The sequence below is a fragment of the Lampetra planeri genome, chromosome 1, assembly GCF_965212315.1.
Source record: "Lampetra planeri chromosome 1, kcLamPlan1.2.h2, whole genome shotgun sequence".
Taxonomy (NCBI): Eukaryota; Metazoa; Chordata; class Hyperoartia; order Petromyzontiformes; family Petromyzontidae; genus Lampetra; species Lampetra planeri.
Window position 1 is genome coordinate 33,837,193 of NC_136107.1, and position 22,118 is coordinate 33,859,310.

A 22,118-nucleotide genomic window follows, 5' to 3' on the forward strand; every position below is an offset into this window, starting at 1 on the left:
AAATGAGCATTGTTGTTGTAGCGTTAACCAAAACGATCCAGGATATATGTTTTATTTGGTCATGCCATTCATATTCAGATATTCATTTCGCTTGTGTTTTCGAGTGGGCCGATTGATCTTTGATCTCATGAAGATGCTAAATCGTAAATAGGTTTTGATCGAGTTGCTAAAAGGATACCATTTCTAAACAGATATTTTAAATTCAATGGAGTGCATGTTTTACAATTCACGCAGCTCAATAACGAAATAAATAATATCGCATGTTTTAATTATATAAAATATTTATATATATGTCAGAATTTATAAATTTGTGTCATTAATTAGGGTGATGAATTTTGCTTTGACCATCTCTTAAATAACCTCAGTTATAAATAGAGCTGGGATATCCTATTTCTAAAGTCGTCGATCACTCAAACAAATATATCGATTTAAAGCTTTCGTGACTGCAGGGATTCATCTTCTTGGTTCTTTCGGTAAAGTCACGTAGAAGGGAAATAATAAAATAATAAAAATTAAACATAATAACATAAAACTTATCACGATGTTGCGGCCATAACACAAGCAGTCGTCTTCAGGTGAATAAACAGAGCTGTCGGAAAAACAGCGTCCCAATGTTGCGTCCCAATAGCTCCGTTTCTTCACCTGAGGACGGCTGCTTGTGTTGTGGCCGAAACGTCGTGAGAATTTGTATTTTATTATGTTTAATTTTTATTATTTTATTATTTCCCTTCTACGTGACTTTACCGAAAGAACCAAGAAGACAAATATATCGGTTTCATTACTCGACTAATTGGATAACAATTCGTTTATTTTGTAAACTCGGACATTTGTCCGCATATGTGCCACTGGATGGGAGGTTATGGGCGTGGCATCATCAGTTGTATTATGATGGGCGTGGCTTGTAGGGGGTTTCCTGCCTTCGGGAAGCGTGATGCTGAAATGGTCGCTGTTTTTCAATTGACCACTTGTTCCTCTGGTCAAGGAACACAAACCTTCCCGCAAACTGCGGTCATCCTCGCAGTGGCTTTTGGCTAGCCATCGAACAAAGACGGCCACTGCATCGCGCGTTTTAATTGTTGGGTAAAGTGTGACTCCAATTTCAATAGAAAGCGGACAAAATGATTCGTTAGTTACAAATAACCAAATTTCGATTTAAAGCTTTCGTGACTGCAGGGATTCATCTTCTTGGTTCTTTCGGTAAAGTCACGTAGAATGGAAATAATAAAATAATAAAAATAAAACATCATAAAATAATATAATAATATTAAATACAAATAACCCGATGGTTAAATTCATATTCACGATGGAGATGGAGTGGAAATTCCACTGACTGTGGAGATGGAGCGATGAAATTGGCTCCTGCACAGGAGCTGTATAGATCGCTACATCGCAGGACTTTGAGAGAAGCTGGCGGCTTGGGGAGTCGCGCGTTCAGCGGCGGATTGAGATCCATGGCTGTCGATGAATGTTTGAAACATCGGTGGTGACTGCGCGCAAATTACTTTTACATTCAACGCAATCGTTTCGCCGCGTAGTTTCAGTTGTTTGTGCCATGTGGTCCCGGTGAGGACCTGTAAACGTGTCATGTAATGTGTAATCGTATTTGTAATGTCAATGGTGATGTAATGTTTAATGTGGATTTCTGTCTGCTTCATTTGCAGTGCTTTATTTGACACGGTTTTGCTTCTGTCATTGTTGGTGACGTGGGTCACTCTTTCAAATGACACTCACCTGGTTCAACGAAATCAACTTGAACATTGTATTTGCAATCTCTTGTGTCATGTCATGTAATGTCCTTCTAATGTTACATGCAATTTATGATGCAACTTATTTGAAATGCAATGCGCAATGCCGTGCAATGTTCTACGTCATGCTCTGTAATGCGTTTTTGAAATGCGAAATGCATTTCAACTGTTTCCAAACATGCCAGCCGCTTCCTTAAAATATTGTACCTATCCTATATAACCTGCTTCTGCAATGCGGTGTTGTTCACCTTTGCTGTCAACACACGTCAATTAGGTTCAGCAGGAAGCATTGCCGATGGCTGGGGGGGTCGAAATTTACGATGGAGTGGAAGCCAAGGAAAGGAAATTCTGAACATTTGCCAAACTCTGTTTGGCATTTGCCAAACTCTGTTATTTGGCAAATGAGCTTTGTGGGTTCTCAAGTTTTTCTGGACGCCCATCACATCAACTGGATTGCAGTGATAGTGATGACAACACGCGGGGATTTCTCAGCATGTGTGTATATATGTATATGCGATGGTGTACCTAGCCTGGCACAAAGGCTGTGGTGATGTCACCGCCACGTTATGGTAAATGGCGCTTGATGTTGTTACGGTGGTTATTGTACTGCGCTACGAACCCGGACCACGCGAGTTTGATTCCTGGCCATGGCTTATCGTGGTTATCTGACCCGGCCAAGTACGTCTTCTAGGATGACTCGGCCTTAAATGAGTATCCTATTCCAGCGTGCAAACATTTATAGCACTGGGGAAACAAAAGCTGTTGAGCGTGGTGCTCTCTACACCACCCATCTCGGCGTGCTGTGATAACCTTCATAGATGCTTGCTAACAACACTTGCCCCAATCTGTTAAGGGCAACACGGGGGATCTTTGCCTCTTTGTATTATGTGTGTGTATGTAGTGATACAGGGGCTAGCGCATGGGGCTCTGCTCCTAGCCATCTCACTTTTGTCCCCAGCCATGGCTATCGTCAGTGACCAGTGGTATATGAGAGCTTTGTTTTGGGCACTTCTATTTCATCTAGAAACCTAGTGGCGGTGTGTAAACATCAGCTCTGGGGAGACAAAGGCGGTCGCGCGTGGTGCTGCCTACTCCACCCCCTCGTGCTCACATTTCCACACTGTGCCGGCCTAAATAGGCGTTCGCGAACAGCACTTGCCCCAACAGTCTGTTAAGGCTACACGGGGGATCTTTGTCTGTGTTCGTGTCTTTGGTTCGCAACAAAGGTGGCTGGGCGTGGTTGCTGGCCACCCACTCCCTCTCCGTGCCGTGTTGGCCTTCCTTCATCGGTGCTCGCTAAAAGCGCTTGCCCCAGCAGTCTGTAAGAGGCCACACGGGTGTTCTTTGTCTTTCAGTTCGCAATGGATGAGTGGGACGAGGAGCAGTTCCGGCGCGAGGTGGACAGCCTCAAGTACCAGCTGGCCGTCAAGCGCGAGTTGTCCTCCCAGACGATCCCCGAGTGAGTGAGCACACGCGCGCTCCCGATCAAATGTGCATCGTTCCCTTCCCTCCGCCTGGTCGCCTTCAATGGAGGGACGAGCAATTGAACGATTTGCGGTACATTATACAAAAATTTGCATTCAATAAAAAAGTATGCACAATACTTGAGGGCAAAAAGACCTCATGAATGTTATTGGCCAAATAATCTCAATGCAGGACCCTCTTTTTGCAAAGAAAGCTCCACAGCTCAGATGATGCTGGCTTGGGCCCAATAAAACTGTACGCATGTACGATGAACTTCTTTCGCAACGTACGTCGTCAACTGTGCTAATCGGAGGTGTGCGGGAAGGACACCAAACTAAAGACGGCTTGGAGACAGGCCCACTTATACCTCTCTTCCACCGTTCCACTGAGAGCCGTGGCCAAACCAGCCCGGCATGGTTCAGGAGGCGCCAGGTTGTTTTTCCACTGCCGAAGCCGAGCCGTGCCATTGCCGACACGTGCAAGGAACGAGTAGAGACGTGGCGTGCGATAGGTGACTAATGTCACAAACAAGGAACGAGACGTGGCGTGCGATAGGTGACTAATGTCACAAACAAGGAACGCAATGCATGTATACCAACCCCCGGCTCTGCTCGGCCTCAAGCCAGATTCAGATGTCTCATGAGAACAGTGTATCACCGTTCGGTTTTGCCTCGGCATGGCAAATAACCGGCGGGGAAAGAAAGCATGCACACCGTGAGGCACTGACGCTGGTTCAGCTCAGATGTGGCAGTGGAAAAGGGCTGATATTATTACTGGGTTTGCGAATCAGGCCAGCAGAGACTGCTTTTTTACGCCGATAAAATAACAGCGGCGACGCGTGGGCCCTGTCCGCAGGCTTGTCAAGTGGATCGAAGACGGGCGGCGCACGGACCCCTTCCTCAACCCCGAGCTCACCAAGAACAACCCCTGGGTGGAGAGGAGCAAGTGCACCATCCTGTAGCCACCCCCCGGGGGACGCGAGGAGGAGGAGGGGCAGGGAGGGGAGAGGGACAGGAGGCGAGGAGAGCAGGAGGAGTGGAGGCCTTGAGGTGAAGAGAAGAGGAGGAGTGGAGGTGAGGAGATGAAGATGGGAGGGAGGAGAAGGGCGGAGGAGATCAGTGGAGATGAGAAAAGGAGTGGAAGTGAGAAGATGATGAGGGAAATAAGAGGAGGAAAGAGTAAAAATGAGATGAGGAGTATAAGAGTAGGAGTAGTGGTGAGTTTGCGGAGGTTAGGAGGATAAGAAGGCTAAGGAAATGCGATGGTGAATGCCTCTCTTGCTGACAACCTGAGCAAAGGAAAAAGTGTGGGGGTCCGGTTGGGGGTGATTTATGGGGACCAATAACGGAACAGTCTGCGATAAGATTCTTCACCGGAGGAGGGAATGCACACGTGACTACACGATGCATCTGTGGCCACCTCCCAAACTGGGTGATCAGCTGAATCATTGAGATTCAGGGCCGCGATTTGAATCAAGTATCGATTCCCTTGATTCATTTTTTACCACCTCGTTTGTATTGTTCCGCGATCGTTTTCCGTCTCGTTCGTACAGTTTTGTTCGATCCATGGGCCTAAATGTGACGTTAGCATAGCCTGTGCAGTACGCATACAGCGCTTTTGTCAATCCACTGCTGGATGAAGCCCTCCCCCACATTGCGCAGAGGAAACAAGAAACGCACGCCATGCAAATTCACACGGTTCCCGGCATGCGTTTGTTTGTCCTCGGAAATGTTCACCGAGCAATGATTTTTTGCGTTTCAAGCGGCGCTCACGAGGCGGCGTTTTGACTTCGCGAGGCGAACGTCACCCGTGATGACGTCACTGGGCAGGACAGGAGAGGTCGGCACTGCCTTTTAGCGCTGGTTTCTTCCCCATCCAATAGTCCATGAGATGCTTCAAAATGAGACCGTTTTGCCGGAATCAAAGTATGAAAAATAAGAATAGATTTTCCCTTTTTTGGCAATAAAACGGGTGTTAAGATGTTCAAACACCAAACAGAAACCTTTGTCAATGAATCTTAAGACCTGTTTTATTGCCAGAAAGGATACAACCTATTCTTATTTCTTTATAGTCCATGAGATGTCTCCTTTGTCGACACCGCGTGAGGTGGCCTAATTTTAGCAGTTTCAATTTATCTACGTGGCTAGTGATAAACACTTGGAATGAGTGAGACTATCAAGTAATTTACTTTCATTTTCCATCTAAATAAATGGGTACGACTGAAGTTTTGCTACTTTAGGTGGTACCGAGTTCTGCTCTGGACCATGAGTGGGCCGATTGATCTTCGATCTCATGACAAGTTTTGTGCAACCGTTTAATCAATTTTGGCCAGTTTTCAACATTGTAAGGTCCCTAATAGCAACATCGTTGTTGTACTACAATTATGTTTATATTGGATCATATGTACAACAGGGCAGACATGCAGACAGATTTTATGCTTAATGCTCTCAACCCTCATTGGTTCATACGTTTAAACGAAAGACGAAATGTGAGTTTACTTGTAAATTAAATCACAGTCCCAAATCATGACGGCAGAATGGTTAGAGCGAGTTGTCGGGGGAGGGTGGTGGGTCGGGGGTTGAATTTCCATCATCAAAGCAGCACACGCCCCACCGTATGAACAACACTGAGTAATCACGCGAGCCAGACCTTGTATAGAAATGAGCATTGTTGTTGTAGCGTTAACCAAAACGATCCAGGATATATGTTTTATTTGGTCATGCCATTCATATTCAGATATTCATTTCGCTTGTGTTTTCGAGTGGGCCGATTGATCTTTGATCTCATGAAGATGCTAAATCGTAAATAGGTTTTGATCGAGTTGCTAAAAGGATACCATTTCTAAACAGATATTTTAAATTCAATGGAGTGCATGTTTTACAATTCACGCAGCTCAATAACGAAATAAATAATATCGCATGTTTTAATTATATAAAATATTTATATATATGTCAGAATTTATAAATTTGTGTCATTAATTAGGGTGATGAATTTTGCTTTGACCATCTCTTAAATAACCTCAGTTATAAATAGAGCTGGGATATCCTATTTCTAAAGTCGTCGATCACTCAAACAAATATATCGATTTAAAGCTTTCGTGACTGCAGGGATTCATCTTCTTGGTTCTTTCGGTAAAGTCACGTAGAAGGGAAATAATAAAATAATAAAAATTAAACATAATAACATAAAACTTATCACGATGTTGCGGCCATAACACAAGCAGTCGTCTTCAGGTGAATAAACAGAGCTGTCGGAAAAACAGCGTCCCAATGTTGCGTCCCAATAGCTCCGTTTCTTCACCTGAGGACGGCTGCTTGTGTTGTGGCCGAAACGTCGTGAGAATTTGTATTTTATTATGTTTAATTTTTATTATTTTATTATTTCCCTTCTACGTGACTTTACCGAAAGAACCAAGAAGACAAATATATCGGTTTCATTACTCGACTAATTGGATAACAATTCGTTTATTTTGTAAACTCGGACATTTGTCCGCATATGTGCCACTGGATGGGAGGTTATGGGCGTGGCATCATCAGTTGTATTATGATGGGCGTGGCTTGTAGGGGGTTTCCTGCCTTCGGGAAGCGTGATGCTGAAATGGTCGCTGTTTTTCAATTGACCACTTGTTCCTCTGGTCAAGGAACACAAACCTTCCCGCAAACTGCGGTCATCCTCGCAGTGGCTTTTGGCTAGCCATCGAACAAAGACGGCCACTGCATCGCGCGCTTTCAGATGTGTTTCTGCAGCCGTCTGGAATACTCTTTCATCCGAGATTAGGAAGCCACTGGAGCTATGCACTTTAATATCTAGATTTAAAACTAATTTCTTTAGAACTATTTTTTGTGTTTAGTTTGTTGTCCTTCCCCCACACCTCTGATTAGCACGGTTGACTAGGTACAGTGTGAAAAAAGTTCAACAACATACATGCACACAAAAGTTATAAGTTTAGTCAATTCACATAATCGACTAATCATATCAGCTCTAGCTATACTGCACTCTTTGCAGGCGAGTAGCTAGGTAGGTGTGCAACTCTTGTGACTTGTGACATTGCCTACACAATTACCTCTGCGGTGGCGAATAGCGCGAGTGGTGTGCGTGTGTGTGGTGATTATACACGACGGCAATGGTGTAGCTTGTACAGAATAAGTTAACACGATTTTCAATTTAGACAGCATCTACATGCAGCCGAATCTCACGACGCTGTACCAAACCAGACGCGTGCACCTCACCGGTAACAATGAGGCGTGTTGTTATATGTCCTATATTTTAAGAGAGAGACGGTCATAGGCAGAGAAGAGGAGGACATGTATTTAGCTTGGACGTGGACAGATGGTTGAGGGAAGTAAGCTCCAGATCTTGGAGGCAGCAAGGAGGAGAAGGCGAAGCAAATGACGAATCGAGGGTTGACCTCTACACAAGGAGGTCAACTCGTTGGTCCGATCAGAAAGCTTCGGCTGCTGCAGCGCAGAGCGCATGAAGGCGGTGCCTGGTGGAAGAGGGGAGATTCGGCTTGCACGTTGGAACCGGCGATAATTGAATGCATTTTCAGAGATGTTCAATTCGACATTTCACCAATAGGCCTTATTCTGTACACAGTCTGTAGGAATTCACCGCCCATCGTTGTTCTGTAAATTATTTGAGAGCCACGAGTGCAGTGGAAGGGGGCGAGACTGATTCAATTAGCCTCAGAGGAACGCCGTAATCCTCATCCAGTCCGTGATCGGTCTCAGCCGTGGTCTATCCGCTGCTGGGTGAAGGGCATCCCTCTCTTGAAGTCGCTCACGGTACTGCAAGGGGCACGTTACACTTCACTCCTGCGCATGAAGCGATTCCGTAGCTCCATCTCTCTACACGTGTTGCACTCTCGGGCGCGTTCTGCACTCCTCCGGCTGCCATTCGGACTGGAGTAGTTACACTCCGACTTGGTGCATTGCACGGCCTTAAGAACAATGTTTAAACAATTTCGTGTGAATAAGTTGTTTTTGCTCTTGTCAGTATGCACATCTCCACCCTGCAATGTCCTCTACCTGCCGCCACTGGCGACGGTCTTGGGCTGTGGTCGTCCTTGCAACAGAGCTGCACTCGGCGGGCCTCACCAGTTGCAACACATTCTGAGATCGTCTTGGTTCTTTCGGTAAAGTCACGTAGAAGGGAAATAATAAAATAATAAAAATAAAACATAATAAAATAATTCTCACGACGTCTCGGCCACAACGCAAGCAGCCGTCCTCAGGTGAAGACCAGGTCTTCAGACGCTGTCTCCCCGACAGACCTGGTCTTCACCTGAGGACGGCTGCTTGCGTTGTGGCCGAAACGTCGTGAGAATGATTTTATTATGTTTTATTTTTATTATTTTATTATTTCCCTTCTATGTGACTTTACCGAAAGAACCAAGAAGATGAATCCCTGCAGTCACGAAAGCTTAAAATCGAAATTTTACACATTCTGAGACTCAGTCTGAACGTGGATGAAGCAGTGGTGCAGTGGTTAGAAGACTACGCCATGACCCGACCCCATCCACCTGAGTTTAATTCCCGGCAATTAGATAACATCAGTGGCCAATGATATAGGAACCTTACCCTGTTCTGTCCCACCCGACCTCACCACCACCTTACTCACCCTCCACTTGACGAGGGTGGTGAAGTATGGTCAAATAACCCCCCCCCCCCCGATGAACATTGCAGCATAGGGATGCTTTCATCCGGCAGTGAATAGACAAAGGAACAGTCAATTATTATTAATTTAATATAATTATTGTAAAATTGCCACTGTTGATCTGTCTGTGTAATGCATGATGAATGGGCTGCGTGCGTGAACTATACAATAGAGTATGCGCCGACCGATAGCAGGCCATTCAAGTGTACACTGATGACGCGACAGACAATCGAAATGCACTATTGTAGGCGCGTTTCATTGCTTAGAGTATGTATAATAAATTCAGACAAAACCACCGTGGTACGTTTGACAGCGCACTCTCTGTTTTCTGTTTCATCTTGAACCAATTGTATTCCGATTGTGCCATTGTCGCCATCACGTCGTGAGTTTGGAGATGGGCAAACGTCCACATGTAGGGCCACAGAGCTTGGGCAATCGTTGGCGCCAGCTCTTGGCTGCCTTCCTGCGTTGTCTGTGGTGTTCCATGCCTCTGAATCATCATTCTCTCCATTTCTCTAAGCGTGAAAGAACACTGTGCACCTTCCAAGTTCTACATTATGAGATGAATAACCCATTGGGGTCTTCCTCAGAACAGTGCATCCTATTGTGTCAAGGCATGGCTCGCAGAAGTCGATGCCACAGAGCTATCGCTGATATGCCTTCAAATAGGGAGCAGCAGTTTCCCAACCCGCTCTGCCATATGAGGGCATTTTTTGTTTTGTTGCATGCCTGTAAAAACCGTAATTTAATTCTCAAGAGCTGAAAACATTTTTTGTTTGCCAAATTAACTGCAGAGACAAATTGAATGCAACGTTTTATTGTGCAGTCATTGGTGACCGGGCTGAGACCATCAACTCGTTACGCTTGAGAATCCGGTTTAAATTACCAGGGCTGGATTCGAACCCAGATGTCTCGGCAATGGTAGCCCTCTGCCCTTCGTATCAGACCCCATGGTGTATACTGCGGTCTCCAACGATCATATATACACTATCTGACCTCTCTATATATTTGATGTGACGAAGGGCCATTGACCGAAACGTCGCCGGTCATACATTTGTCCTTTTTAAGCCAGCGTTTTCTGCCGAGTTTGTGTTTTTTTTGTTATTTGTGCATGGAGGCCTATCACCGAATACTTCGTGTGTTTGTACACTTCAAGGCACCACCGACCAGAACGGAGGCAGGCTCCCTTAGTGCACGGGGGTCTCGTCGGCTCGCTTGCTGCACAGCTGGGGATGAACCGCGCCTGTGCGCGTGACCGAGCAGCCGCGCGCGCGTGCATCAGCGGCGTGGGGGAGACGCCGCTAATTGGGAACACTGAGGGGGTGGGGGTAGGGGTGGGGGGAACGTCACACCCACCCCCCTCTGCTACTCGCCAGTAATTAACACCGAGCGGAATTGTCTCCCGCTAACGAGCTCCGCCGGGGGTAACACGTGGGGGGTTGGGGGGTGCGAATGCGGCTGTGGGAGGTGAGAGATTTATGGGAGAGTGGTGGTGGTGGTGGTCATGGTGGGGACGGTGCCAGTGTTTACGTGAATGTTGTCCGTGTGTGTGTTTTTCAGTCTCTCTGCCTGTATTTGTGTCTGTTAATCCACGTCTTTGTGTTTTTCCGTGTTTTGCTGTGTCTCTCTCGATGTCTTTCTCCGTGCCCATGTGCATTTCTGTACGTCTGTCTCTCGTTGTCTCTCTGTCTCGGCGTTACTAACAATTGGTATTTGTGTATGTACTATGTACGGATTACAGCACGGGACAGCGAATACTGACATCATCTTGAGATGAAATCGCATGTGTAGACGCTTCACAGTCGCCGGTAAACCGGACTCAACAAAACGTAACTCACATGAGCGTCATTTGAATTCCATCGTTTCTGCATGCTCCTACACAGCAGGCTAATGCGGCACGTCTAATTGAGTAATACATTTCATCGCCGTGCCCCATGTGCTTGTAACACGCCGTGACCAATCCACCGCTGGATCAAGGCCTGTCCACACGCTCTTGCGATGCTGCGAGCCATCTCGACGCTGCCCACGAGCCGATCTCATCGTTCGCTTCTCTCGCTTGGCTGCCACTCCTTCATTATCCTTGACCACTGGTCGTCGTCACCTCGAACGATGCGTCCTGCCCAAGCCAACTCACCTTCTTGCGGGAGAGGAAATGCGTGCAGCCAGCACGTCCCTTGGACCCGGCCGTTGCGCAGTGCTGGATTAAGCTCGTGCGGGCGTGTAGCATATGTTGTTATAAAGGGGCCATACATTAAAAAAGCATAACTATTAAAACACTAATTTTAAAATTGCATAGCAAAGTAAATGTATGTTTTCATTTGCTATACAGCCAGATCATACGACCAATCGCTAACCTTCAACACCCAGACGTTCATAAAAATTGAAGGCGGTATAGTACTATAGTAATCGAGCAAGTACAGAATCACTGAACCGGAATTTAAAGCTTGAAAGCATTTAGCGCGGGGCCCTTGAAAGTGCGGGGCCCGTAGCGTATGTGGCTACTTTTGCTACCAGGATAATCCGGCACTGCCGTTCCTCTCCTCCCTCCCTCCCTCCAGCCAGCCAATCTTTTGTTTAACTCGTATGAAGCACGAAAAGCACGCGTGGTGTGAAGACGTCGCTGCCTCACCACCAAGCCCCCAGCTCCCCACCCACGGGTAACAACACCCAGACCCCCCCCCCGCAACCCCCCCCCCCCCAGTCGCCCCTCCCCCCAGCCTCCACGACGCGCCCCCACCCGCGTGCCCCCTTCCCTCTGAACGCGCTGAGCAGCGCATGGCCCTTCAGCCAATCAGAATGCGTGCCGCGCGATGCGTAGCCAGCCAGCCAGGCCGCCGGCCAGCCAGGCAAACTTTTGGAAAACAACATATCCGCGTTTTTGGTTGTCTGTCTCGCAGTGCTCATTGGAATTTCGCTCTTCTCTATGCGTATTTGCACACACTTAGGCTTTGCTTACACCTTTACCAATGTCCACGTGTTTTTATCCACACGTCATAGTGGAGAACAGGCGACGATTTAAAACGACCCCCTTCAGGCACGAGTGCTACGTGAAGTTTATCCTCAAATTCGGTTTTCCCAAACCGCTCGAACCATCCTGGCTCTCGTTCCCCTCGCTCCTTTATTTGTTCACTGTGATCCAGATCCGGCTTCAATAATTGCACTCGGTATGCATATTCTTGTGTCTTCGCACCTCCGATTAGCACGGTTGGCTACGTACGGTGAGAAAGAAGTTCAACATACATACTTTAAACAGTTGAGTCCCTTCAACAATGATTTACCTGAATAGTGTATAGCATCCGAATGCGTTCATCGGTCAATGGAATACAATAGAGCCGGTTTTTTTTGGTGTGTTGGACCATTTTACTTCGGCAAACAGCAATACGATCGCGCGTTACATTTCACTGGTTCGCGTGAGTGACGCAACTGCGTCTTGAGTCCGCAAGGCTCAGCGGGCTCGAGGAGGACACGCGCGGCTCCAAGTGGACGGTGGCCCATGGACAGAGAGACTGGTGACGAAGGGACAGACATCGTGAAGACCACCACACCCACACGGCCGAGAGGGACACGATCGGGTCAGCTGGTGGCGGCCGCGGTGGAGATGGTGCATGGGCGACAGCGTGGGCAGGCGCATTCATTCAGCGGTGGATAGAACGCGACGATGTACGTACAGTCTGTGCGATAGGGAACTGCTGTGTGCAAGGGTATACGGAATACTTTAACAGTGCACTATGGTTATCACGTATTGTGTTGGAGGTCCGTCTTGCAGACAACAAAGACAAAGGTCCCCCCCTGGGTACTGTAACTTTAACAGGTTTTTGGGGCAAGTGCTGTTTAACGAACACCTATGAAGGTCGGCATGGCACGACGAGGGGGTGGGTGGCCAGCACCACGCACGGCCGCCTTTGTATCCTCAGTGGCGAGGTCTACACACCGCACCAGGTTACTCATTTGAGGCTGAGTGGAGCTTGCGGAAATTCACATGCGCGGCAGCAAAAAAAATGAACGCGTGATTAACCGCAACTGTTCGAGCAGTGTGACGCAGGACCCTCCTACAAACAAATGCTGAGACTCGGCGGTAGCTTTGGGACAAATTTGGTAAGCGGATTGTGGAGGGTTTCGGGTGGTTGGTCCCGTAGAATATTCCGAGGGGAAATGAAACCCTGCCTACAGTCTACATGAATGAGCACGTCAAGGATACAATTTTTTTTAAGAACTTACACTTCCCGTCAATCACGGTGCCCTCGGAGTGCATACATTCAGCAGCATTGATTCAATACAAGCAAACTCTGGGTCTGTTTCAAGAACGTTCACCACAGCGACGCCAACAATCACTTTGTTGAATGTAGGATTTTGTGTCGAATTGGGACACCCATTTCAAACCTTTTAAAACAGTCTGCCTCAGCAGCAGACTATGATTTCCCACCTGGTGACGGACGCTTGTGTTGCGCCCGAAACGTCGTGATTTATTTTATTTTATACCTACGTGACTTTACCGAAAGAACCAAAAAGTATGGATTCCTGCAGTCACGAAAGCTTCAAATCAAGATGGGACCCATATCTCTGAGAGAGAGAGAGAGAGAAGGGGCTCCTTGCTTATCAAATCCGGCAGTTCACTGGCTATTGGTTCAAGCAAGCCTGAGTTGATGACACGCTGTGGGTCAGAACGGGTCGAGACTCTGCTTGTATGGAACCACTTTCAGGTGGAACTATTCACTGTCACGAGGCCTCGTGACTAACAGGCAGCGCACAAAACACTGCAGGATACAGCACAGCACGTTCAAGAATGAAGCTGCCGTGTGTCGAGTGAATAGAACCAACACCTCGGTCGAGATCCAAACATCGCACCTCCTGGCTTTGACATTCATCGAAGACACCGCGTGGTGTAACCAGAAACTACATGGGAGGATCAACAGGTCGATGCGCGTCCATCTCCTTAATGAATCGGAAATTCAAGACACAAGCCACAGCGGTGCGATTGTTGGCCATGCAACCGAAGCTACGGATGATATAGTAGACCGCTGTGGTCTGCGTGCCTTCAATGGAGGATTAGCAAAACCAGACCTCTCGTGGCCAACAGGCCTCGGACATTGTCATTTAGTTCATTGCACGAAGTGGCATCATACGCAAGGACAGACTGAGAATAAAGAAGTCTCGTGCAGGCGAGACGGCTGACGCTAGGGGGCGATGCAGACAATGGGAAGGAAAAACTTCGCGCATCAATGAATGATATTTCGATTTAAAGCTTTCGTGACTGCAGGGATTCATCTTCTTGGTTATTTCGGTAAAGTCACGTAAAATGGAAATAATAAAATAATAAAAATAAAACATAATAAAATAATGCTTTATTTTTATTATTTTATTATTGCCATTATATGTGACTTTACCGAAAGAACCAAGAGGGCTCTCGATAGTTAAAGCATCTCTATTTTAACGAGTGGACATTGCTTAAATAATAACCCGAGTCGGGGAATAGAACCCATGCGCTCTATATGCGTGGTGAGAAATAGCGCTGCTCTGAAAGTATGCTACAACCCATGGGTATCTCTAATCCTAACCACAACACGTAGGCTTTCGCGACCAATATAATCCATAATATCGGTTTTTGGGTTAGATGAATATAAATGTGTCGTTAAACCCGCCACCACCCGACGCAGCTGTCGCCTGATAATGCTAGTTGTAATTACTGGCGAAACGTCGTACTCGAATTGTAAATGTTGTGGGTTTACTCTCTAACACACCGGTGTGCGGAACTAGTAACAAATTGCTATGTTTTGTTTACGTGACAGACCTTACTAATTGGCTGTGTCGGGTGGTGGAGGGTTTAACGACGCATTTATATTTACGCGATTTAACCCAAAAACCTTTATTATGGCCTAACCACAACGTGATGCGTCCCATGCTGAGAAGCAATGGGGAAAATGCTTGCTTGGAATTAGCAAGAGCAACGCACACATTAGAGACAGAGAGGAAATCCATACATTAGAGAACATTCGCAGTTTATATTCATCACTTCGACTGGAAAGACACTTTTTTTTACTAGGTAAGGTCCACTGAGCGATACAGTTCTTTTTCAGAAGCAACCTAGCCACAAATGATAGCTCAACGAAGTGGCTTATCATGTGGAAATGTAAAGCAGTCACGTACTCTAAATGCACGTTTCTAAATGTGAAGGGAAAATCCAGAGGACCCGGAGAAAAATCCACGCGACCACTGGGACAACACGCAAACTCCAAATATACAGCAGGCGTCAGGGTCGGGATCGCACCCACGACCTCCTGCATACCAGGCGAGGTAGTTAACATCTCGCCACCGTATGAGGACATCCACGGCGAACATGGAGGGACGGCATCAGCTCACGTGCGGGTGCTTGGTGTAAATAGTACATCACAAGATCGTAAGAGACGGTGGCGTCTCGAAGAGAGTGGCACCCTTCACCCAGCAGCGGATTGAGCATGGTTGACGATCGCCACGTCACGCGCAACAAAACTACCGTCGCCGCGTGTCACGTGCACCGAAACCGAGACCAACCCTGAGTGACAACGCCGATTATTGTTGTTGGGCGAGCAGGGTAGCCGTGACGAGACGACGTGGCATCCCTGCCAAACGTTTCATTGTCCAGACAGAATGAGAGGGGGCGGGGGGGGCTGTTGAGAGTAAGGTGGCTTTAGTGATTCAAGAAAGTGAACGGTCAAAGGGGCTTTTCAGGTCTGTCAACGAATCCAGGGTTGGATTATGTGAGATCTGTACCGCATGAACGAGCGGACACGGTCCGGGGTTTTGTGCACACAGGGACTCATCATTCTACATTCGCTGCTCCGGTTAAACATTTAATGACCAATACATCAACAGCTGTGCGATGATGGTGATGTTAAAAACTATTTTCTTTCAACAACTCAGTCGTCCAATGTTGATTATAATGATGAAGATGTTGATATGAATACATTTGTCGTAGTAAGACGACGTTGAATATGTGTAAAGCAAACATGTTTCAATTAGTAAATGGTATAATGGTGAAAACGCATTTCAGCAAATCAATAGAAGGATGATGGAGATGTACAAATTCATGAAATATTTCAATAAACGAGTAAGATAATGATTCAGAGGTCACTCAATATTGAGCGCGTTTGTCTGCTCCCAAGGTCAGGTCACGCACCTTCGAACACAATCGAAATTTGCATTTTGCAAAAGGGTTCTCTCCCCCCCTCCGCTTCCACTCTTCCATCACACTCGCCGCTATATCAACTAAATTACTCGTTTTGTCTTCATATCACTCATTTTTATTCTATATGTGGATATCGACTTATACTTGAAATGAAACATCATCTGGCCTGAAATCGTTCGTAATATGCTGAACCGTGATGGATGGGGAGGGCGTGTGGAGGCGTTAAACAAACAGTGGCTAGACAATGGCTGATGACGATGATAAATGGGAGTCATCACCTCCCAGTACATCCTCCCTACCTCAACTCTCCGCCTCACCAGAGCAGATAAATTCTCCACCACATCCAAACGCATTTAGCGCACGCTCACAGGAACACACACAGATTAGTAACATTTCCGAATGTGCACGGACACAGTTCAGAGCTGGCTCGGGAAAAGAAGGGACGAACCGCCCCCCCCCCCACGTGTATAGGGAGGCGATGGGAGGGATATCGGTGGGGGAAGTAACTACGGGAGGGGGGGGGTCGAGTTAACGCGATGACTTTAGCGGAGGGGGGGGGCTGCAGCCCAGGTCCTCGGATTTAGAGTGCCCCACGCCCCGCCCCGAAATAATTAATTAATTAAAATACACTGTGTACTGATTTCGAATTTTTGAGATTAAATACTGTTTCATTCTGACACATACTCTTGTTAATGCTACATTTCAGCCAGAGCATAACTATGTGGGCACGCAACATCAAATTCTTATGAAGGGTCAGTACATCTATATATATACGTTAACATATAGACCTGTTCGTAGGATTATGGTACTAGAGGATACAAGATTTATAATATAGTATGGATAATCGTGCATTGTACTCCAGTTATAGTGCCTTACACCGATGATCCGTATTCCAAGCCATCCTAGCAGCGTTACGGATAATATCGAGAGAGAAATAATGAAGCCCGATGCGTTACCAGCAAGTTGTGTTCTTAAATTAAAGGTTGTGTTCGTTTCAACTTGAATTTAGCATTACAAGTCGTACGTCGTATTTAAAATCCATGGGTCGTGGTGGAACGATTAATGAATACATTTACCAACAGGGCTCTCCTAAAACAACTACAGCAGCCCCTGTCCCCCCCCATCAAACTTAATCGAGCCCTGTTGCTGCCACTGTGTCTGATGCCACTGTGTGTGAAGCCGCTGCAATTGATTGATGATGCATTTGGTGATGATTGCTACTTCCACTAAGGATGGTGATTCCGTTTCATGGCGGCGGGGGGCTGGTAAACAGTCAACCAGGTAAGGGAATTATCTGAATATTATACAAAGAGCGCCCCCCCCCCCAAACTAAAAACTATAACAGGGCTGCCCAGGGATTCTGGGAGGCTCTGTGGGGGGCCCCTCAATTCACGAGCAACAAAAGTCACAGGCAGGGGTCCCCACACACAGCAGCGTGGCGCGCCCCCCAATTATCATCAAACTGAACCCGGGGAGCATCAGCCCGTGGCGGGGGTGCCGCTGGAGGAGTTGCGCGCGTGCTGGGCCGCGCGCGCGGGCGCGTACACCACGGCGTAGAGCAGCCACAGCAGCACAAGGGCCAGCACGAGTGGCAGGCCGCACAGCTGCACCGTGAGCGGCTCCTGGCAGCGCGGCTGCAGCATAACCGGCCCCGGCGCTCACCCACTCACCCAGACACTCACTCACCCAGACACCCACTCACCCAGACACCCACTCAACCACCCAGACACCCACTCACCCAGACACTCAGACACTCACCCAGACACCAACTCACCCAGACACTCACCCACTCACCCAGACACCCACTCACCCAGACACCCACTCACCCAGACACCCACTCACCCACCCACTTACCCAGACACCCACTCACCCAGACACCCACTCAACCACCCAGACACCCACTCACCCAGACACTCAGACACTCACCCAGACACCAACTCACCCAGACACTCACCCACTCACCCAGACACCCACTCACCCAGACACCCACTCACCCAGACACCCACTCACCCACCCACTTACCCAGACACCGACTCACCCAGACACCCACTCACCCACCCAGACACCCACTCACTCAGACACTCACCCAGACACCAACTCACCCAGACACTCACCCACTCATCTAGACACCCACTCACCCAGACACTCACCCACTCACCCAGACACCCACTCACCCAGACACCCACTCACCCAGACACCCACTCACCCACTCAACCACCCACTCACCCACTCACCCACTCAACCACTCACCCACGCACCCACCCACTCACCCAGACACCCACTCACCCAGACACCCACTCAACCACCCACTCAACCACCCACTCACCCAGACACCCACTCAACCACTCACTCACCCACCTACCCAGACACCCACTCACCTACTCACCCAGACACCCACTCACCCACTCACCCAGACACTCACCCAGACACCCACTCACCCACTCACCCAGACACTCACTCACTCACTCACCCAGACACCCACTCAACCACTCAGACACCCACTCACCCAGACACCCACTCAACCAGACACCCACTCAACCAGACACCCACTCAACCACTCACCCACCCACTCACCCAGACACTCACCCAGACACCCACCCAGACACTCACCCAGACACCCACTCAACCACTCACCCACCCACTCACCAAATCACTCACTCACCCACTCACTCGCTCACCTACCCACTCACTCACCTACCCTGTTGCTGATGAGGATTATGGTAGTGATGTTGATTGCGATCACACTTGTGTGGTGATGATGGCGAGGCGATGATGATGACACTTTTGTGCAGTGATTGTGGTGCTAGTTTTGATGATGGTAGTGGTGTGGTGATGGTAGAGTGGTGGTGATGTTAGGGTGATGATTGATGGTGGTGTAGTGCTGGTGGTGATGAGGTTGGGGTGGTGTAGTTCTGGTGGTGGAGATGACAATGATGGTGTGGTGCTGGTGGTGATACGGATGATAATACTGCTTTGCTGTCTTGCAGCCTTTCCTGCTGTTGATGTTAATGCTGATGATGGTTGTTGCTGCTTTTGCTGTTTCAGTCGTACCTTCTGCTGATGCTGATTGTGCTAATCATGATGCTCATGCTTCTGCTGCTCCCGATGTTGTTTTTGCTGCAGCATTCGTAACTAATGCTGCTGATGCTGCTTTAATTGCTACTGATGCTGCCAGTGGCAATATTGAGAATGATGGCAATGCTGCTACGCTTGCTGTCTCTCAGCTGTTGCTGACTATGCTGCTGGTGGGTTTGCTGCTGGAGCTGACACTGCTTAGTTGCTGCTGCTGTTGCTGCTGCTACTTTCCTGAAGGTGCGGTTTGTACTGTTGCAACTGCTCTTTCTGTTTCTCCTGATGTAGCTGATGTAGCTGCTGCTGTAGCTGCTGGTGTAGCTGCCGCTGCTGATGTAGCTACTGTAGCTGCTGCTGATGTAGCTGCTGCTGATGATGTAGCTGCTGTAGCTGCTGATGTAGCTGCTGCTGCAGTTGATGCTGATGATGTAGCTGCTGTAGCTGCTCCTGTAGATGCTGCTGCTGATGTAGCTGATGTAGCTGCTGCTGCTGTAGCGGCTGTTGTAGCTGCTGATGTAGCTGCTGGTGATGTAGCTGTTGGAGCTTCTGATGTAGCTGCTGCTGATGTAGCTGCTGTAGCTGCTGATGTAGCTGCTGCTTTGTATGTGCTGGCGATTCTCGATGTTTTTGCTGCTGATACTTTTACGTTTGCTGCTGCCGACGCCCCTTTTGCACTTGCTGCTGACGATGCGTTAACTGCTGCGGCTGCTGCTCATGCTACTTTTGTTGTTGCTCTTGCTGCTACTGCTGCTGCGGCTGCTGTTCGCCCTCCCGTTCTCGTTGGGCTCGCTCGCAGCTTCTGCCTATGTTTTGCCGTGGGATAACTGGCTGGCTGCTGCGCTACTGCTGCTGCTGTTCCGGCCTCTGTCTGCTGTCCCCCGTGCCTCGTGGTCGTGTTACTGCTGCTGCTGCTTCTTGTATTACTTGTCGTACTACGGTTACTGCACCTATTGCTGCTCCTGCTGTTGTTTTTTCTCCTTTCTGGTGTCGCTGCTGCTGCTGCTGCCGCTGTTCCAACTCCTCCTCCTGCTGCTTGATGATGATTAGGATGATTCTGCTGTCGCCGTTGCTATCGCTACCGGCTCTGCTGCAGCTGCTGATAATGCTGCTGTTATTGTTTCTTCCTATGAAGACGACGATGATGATGATGGTGATGCTGCTGCTGATGCCGTTGCGGGCGTTATTGTTGCAGCTGTCACTGGCTGCTGATGCGACTGTTGCTGCCGACACGCCCGTCGCCCCTGTTATTGCTGCTGCTGCTGATCCCGTTGTTGCTACTGCCGCTGTACCTGCTGCTGTTAATGATATTGTTACTTCTGTTACTGTTATTACTCCTGTTGCTGATAATGATATTGCTGCTGTTTATGTCCCTGATCCTGTTACTACTGCTGTTGGTACTGCTGCTGTTAATGCTGCTGCTGCTGCTGCTGATGATGATTGCGTGGGTGCTGCTGTTAATGCTGCTGTTGCTGCTGATTGCGTGGGTGCTGCTGTTGCTGATGTTGCTGATGTTGCTGCTGATTTCGTGGGTGCTGCTGTTAATGCTGCTGTTAATGGTGCTGTTGCTGCTGATTGCGTGGGTGCTGCTGTTGCTGCTGTTGCTGAAGTCCCCGATCCCACTACCGCTCAGCACCGGCAGGGCGCGCGCCAGGATCGCTCTCCGTTCCAGCCTCCTCGAGATGCGTCACGTTCACGTGAAGCATCGCCATGAGCACAGCAACCAACACGGACCAGAGACGTCAACAAAGATAACAATTTTAGAACCACAACAACGAAACAAAGACCCCCCCCCCGTATTGCCTTAACGGACTGTTAGGGCAAGTGCTGTTAGCAAGCACCTATGAAGGCCGGCACGGCACACGAGGGGGTGGGTGGCCAGCACCACGCCCGGCCGCCTTTGTCTCCCCAGTGACGTTTCAGATATTCGCAACTGGTATTGGTCCAGAGCGGTAATCGAACTCGGGTCGCCGGGTTTGTAGCGCAGCGCGCTAACCACTTGCGTTAACCACAACAATCAATCACAAATAACAACAATCAGCAACAACTACATCGATAACAATCAACAACAACGCTCACAACAACAGCGAGAAGCCACGGGTCGCTGAAGGCTGAAGACCGTGGAACTTACTTGGTGATGTTGTCAGCCCAGCTGGAGCAATGGGTCGATTATTCACTCCGAGAGACGGAACCACGGAATTCTGAAACGTGGTTAGGCAGGTGTCTTCGATTACAATACAATAACTAGGCTATTTCAGCTGCGTCTCGCTGCGAATTACTTCGATACAGATTCAGGAAACACTAGTAACGACTTAGCTTTCTAAATGTAGGTGGCAATACGCCATCTTTTAGTTAGCGGCGTTCTTCCTTTACGCGTTTATAATCGCGGGGTAAGATCTATAGCTTACCTACATTATACTCAACGATTCATATTACACAATTATATCCAATCCTGTAGACATATCAATACCATGATATAAATGTGCTCAGCCAAGCCAGACGTGAGCTTCCTCTCTATAGCACAGAGTAGAAGTCCGCTGATGATGCTCTACTCCAGACAAATGGGCAGATTTTTGAGTGAACTCCACCGGCGGAAATCTCGTTCTTTTATCCCACGGCTTCGGATTTAACTGAAGCACACGAAACCAATTTCCAATCACGGATTATCAGCACATGTTCCGAGCACACACAAAAATAACCTCGCCACCAACCATGTTAAATTGCCCGTAATTCCCCATCTTATGGAGTTGTGTAATATATATAACACATTTTGCGCACGATTTTCTACAGTGAGGGAAAAACGTATTTGACCCCCTGCTGATTTTGTACGTTTGCCCACTGACAAAGACATGATCAGTCTATAATTTTAATGGTAGGTTTATTTGAACAGTGAGAGACAGAATACCGACAAAATAATCCAGAAAAACGCATGTCAAAAATGTTATAAATTGATTTGCATTTTAATGAGGGAAATAAGTATTTGACCCCTCTGCAAAACATGACTTAGTACTTGGTGGCAAAAC

General features: G+C 48.0%; 1 protein-coding gene across 1 annotated transcript; it reads left to right on the top strand.

Annotated features, from left to right (window-relative positions):
* The first annotated feature begins 3,106 nt into the window (after window positions 1-3,106).
* LOC144718733 (guanine nucleotide-binding protein G(I)/G(S)/G(O) subunit gamma-13-like) lies at window positions 3,107-4,170 on the top strand. The gene is made up of 2 exons (XM_078594264.1): window positions 3,107-3,204; window positions 4,065-4,170. The coding sequence occupies exons 1-2, from the start codon at window positions 3,107-3,109 to the stop codon at window positions 4,168-4,170; spliced, it is 204 nt and encodes a 67-aa protein (XP_078450390.1).
* The last annotated feature ends 17,948 nt before the right edge of the window (window positions 4,171-22,118 follow it).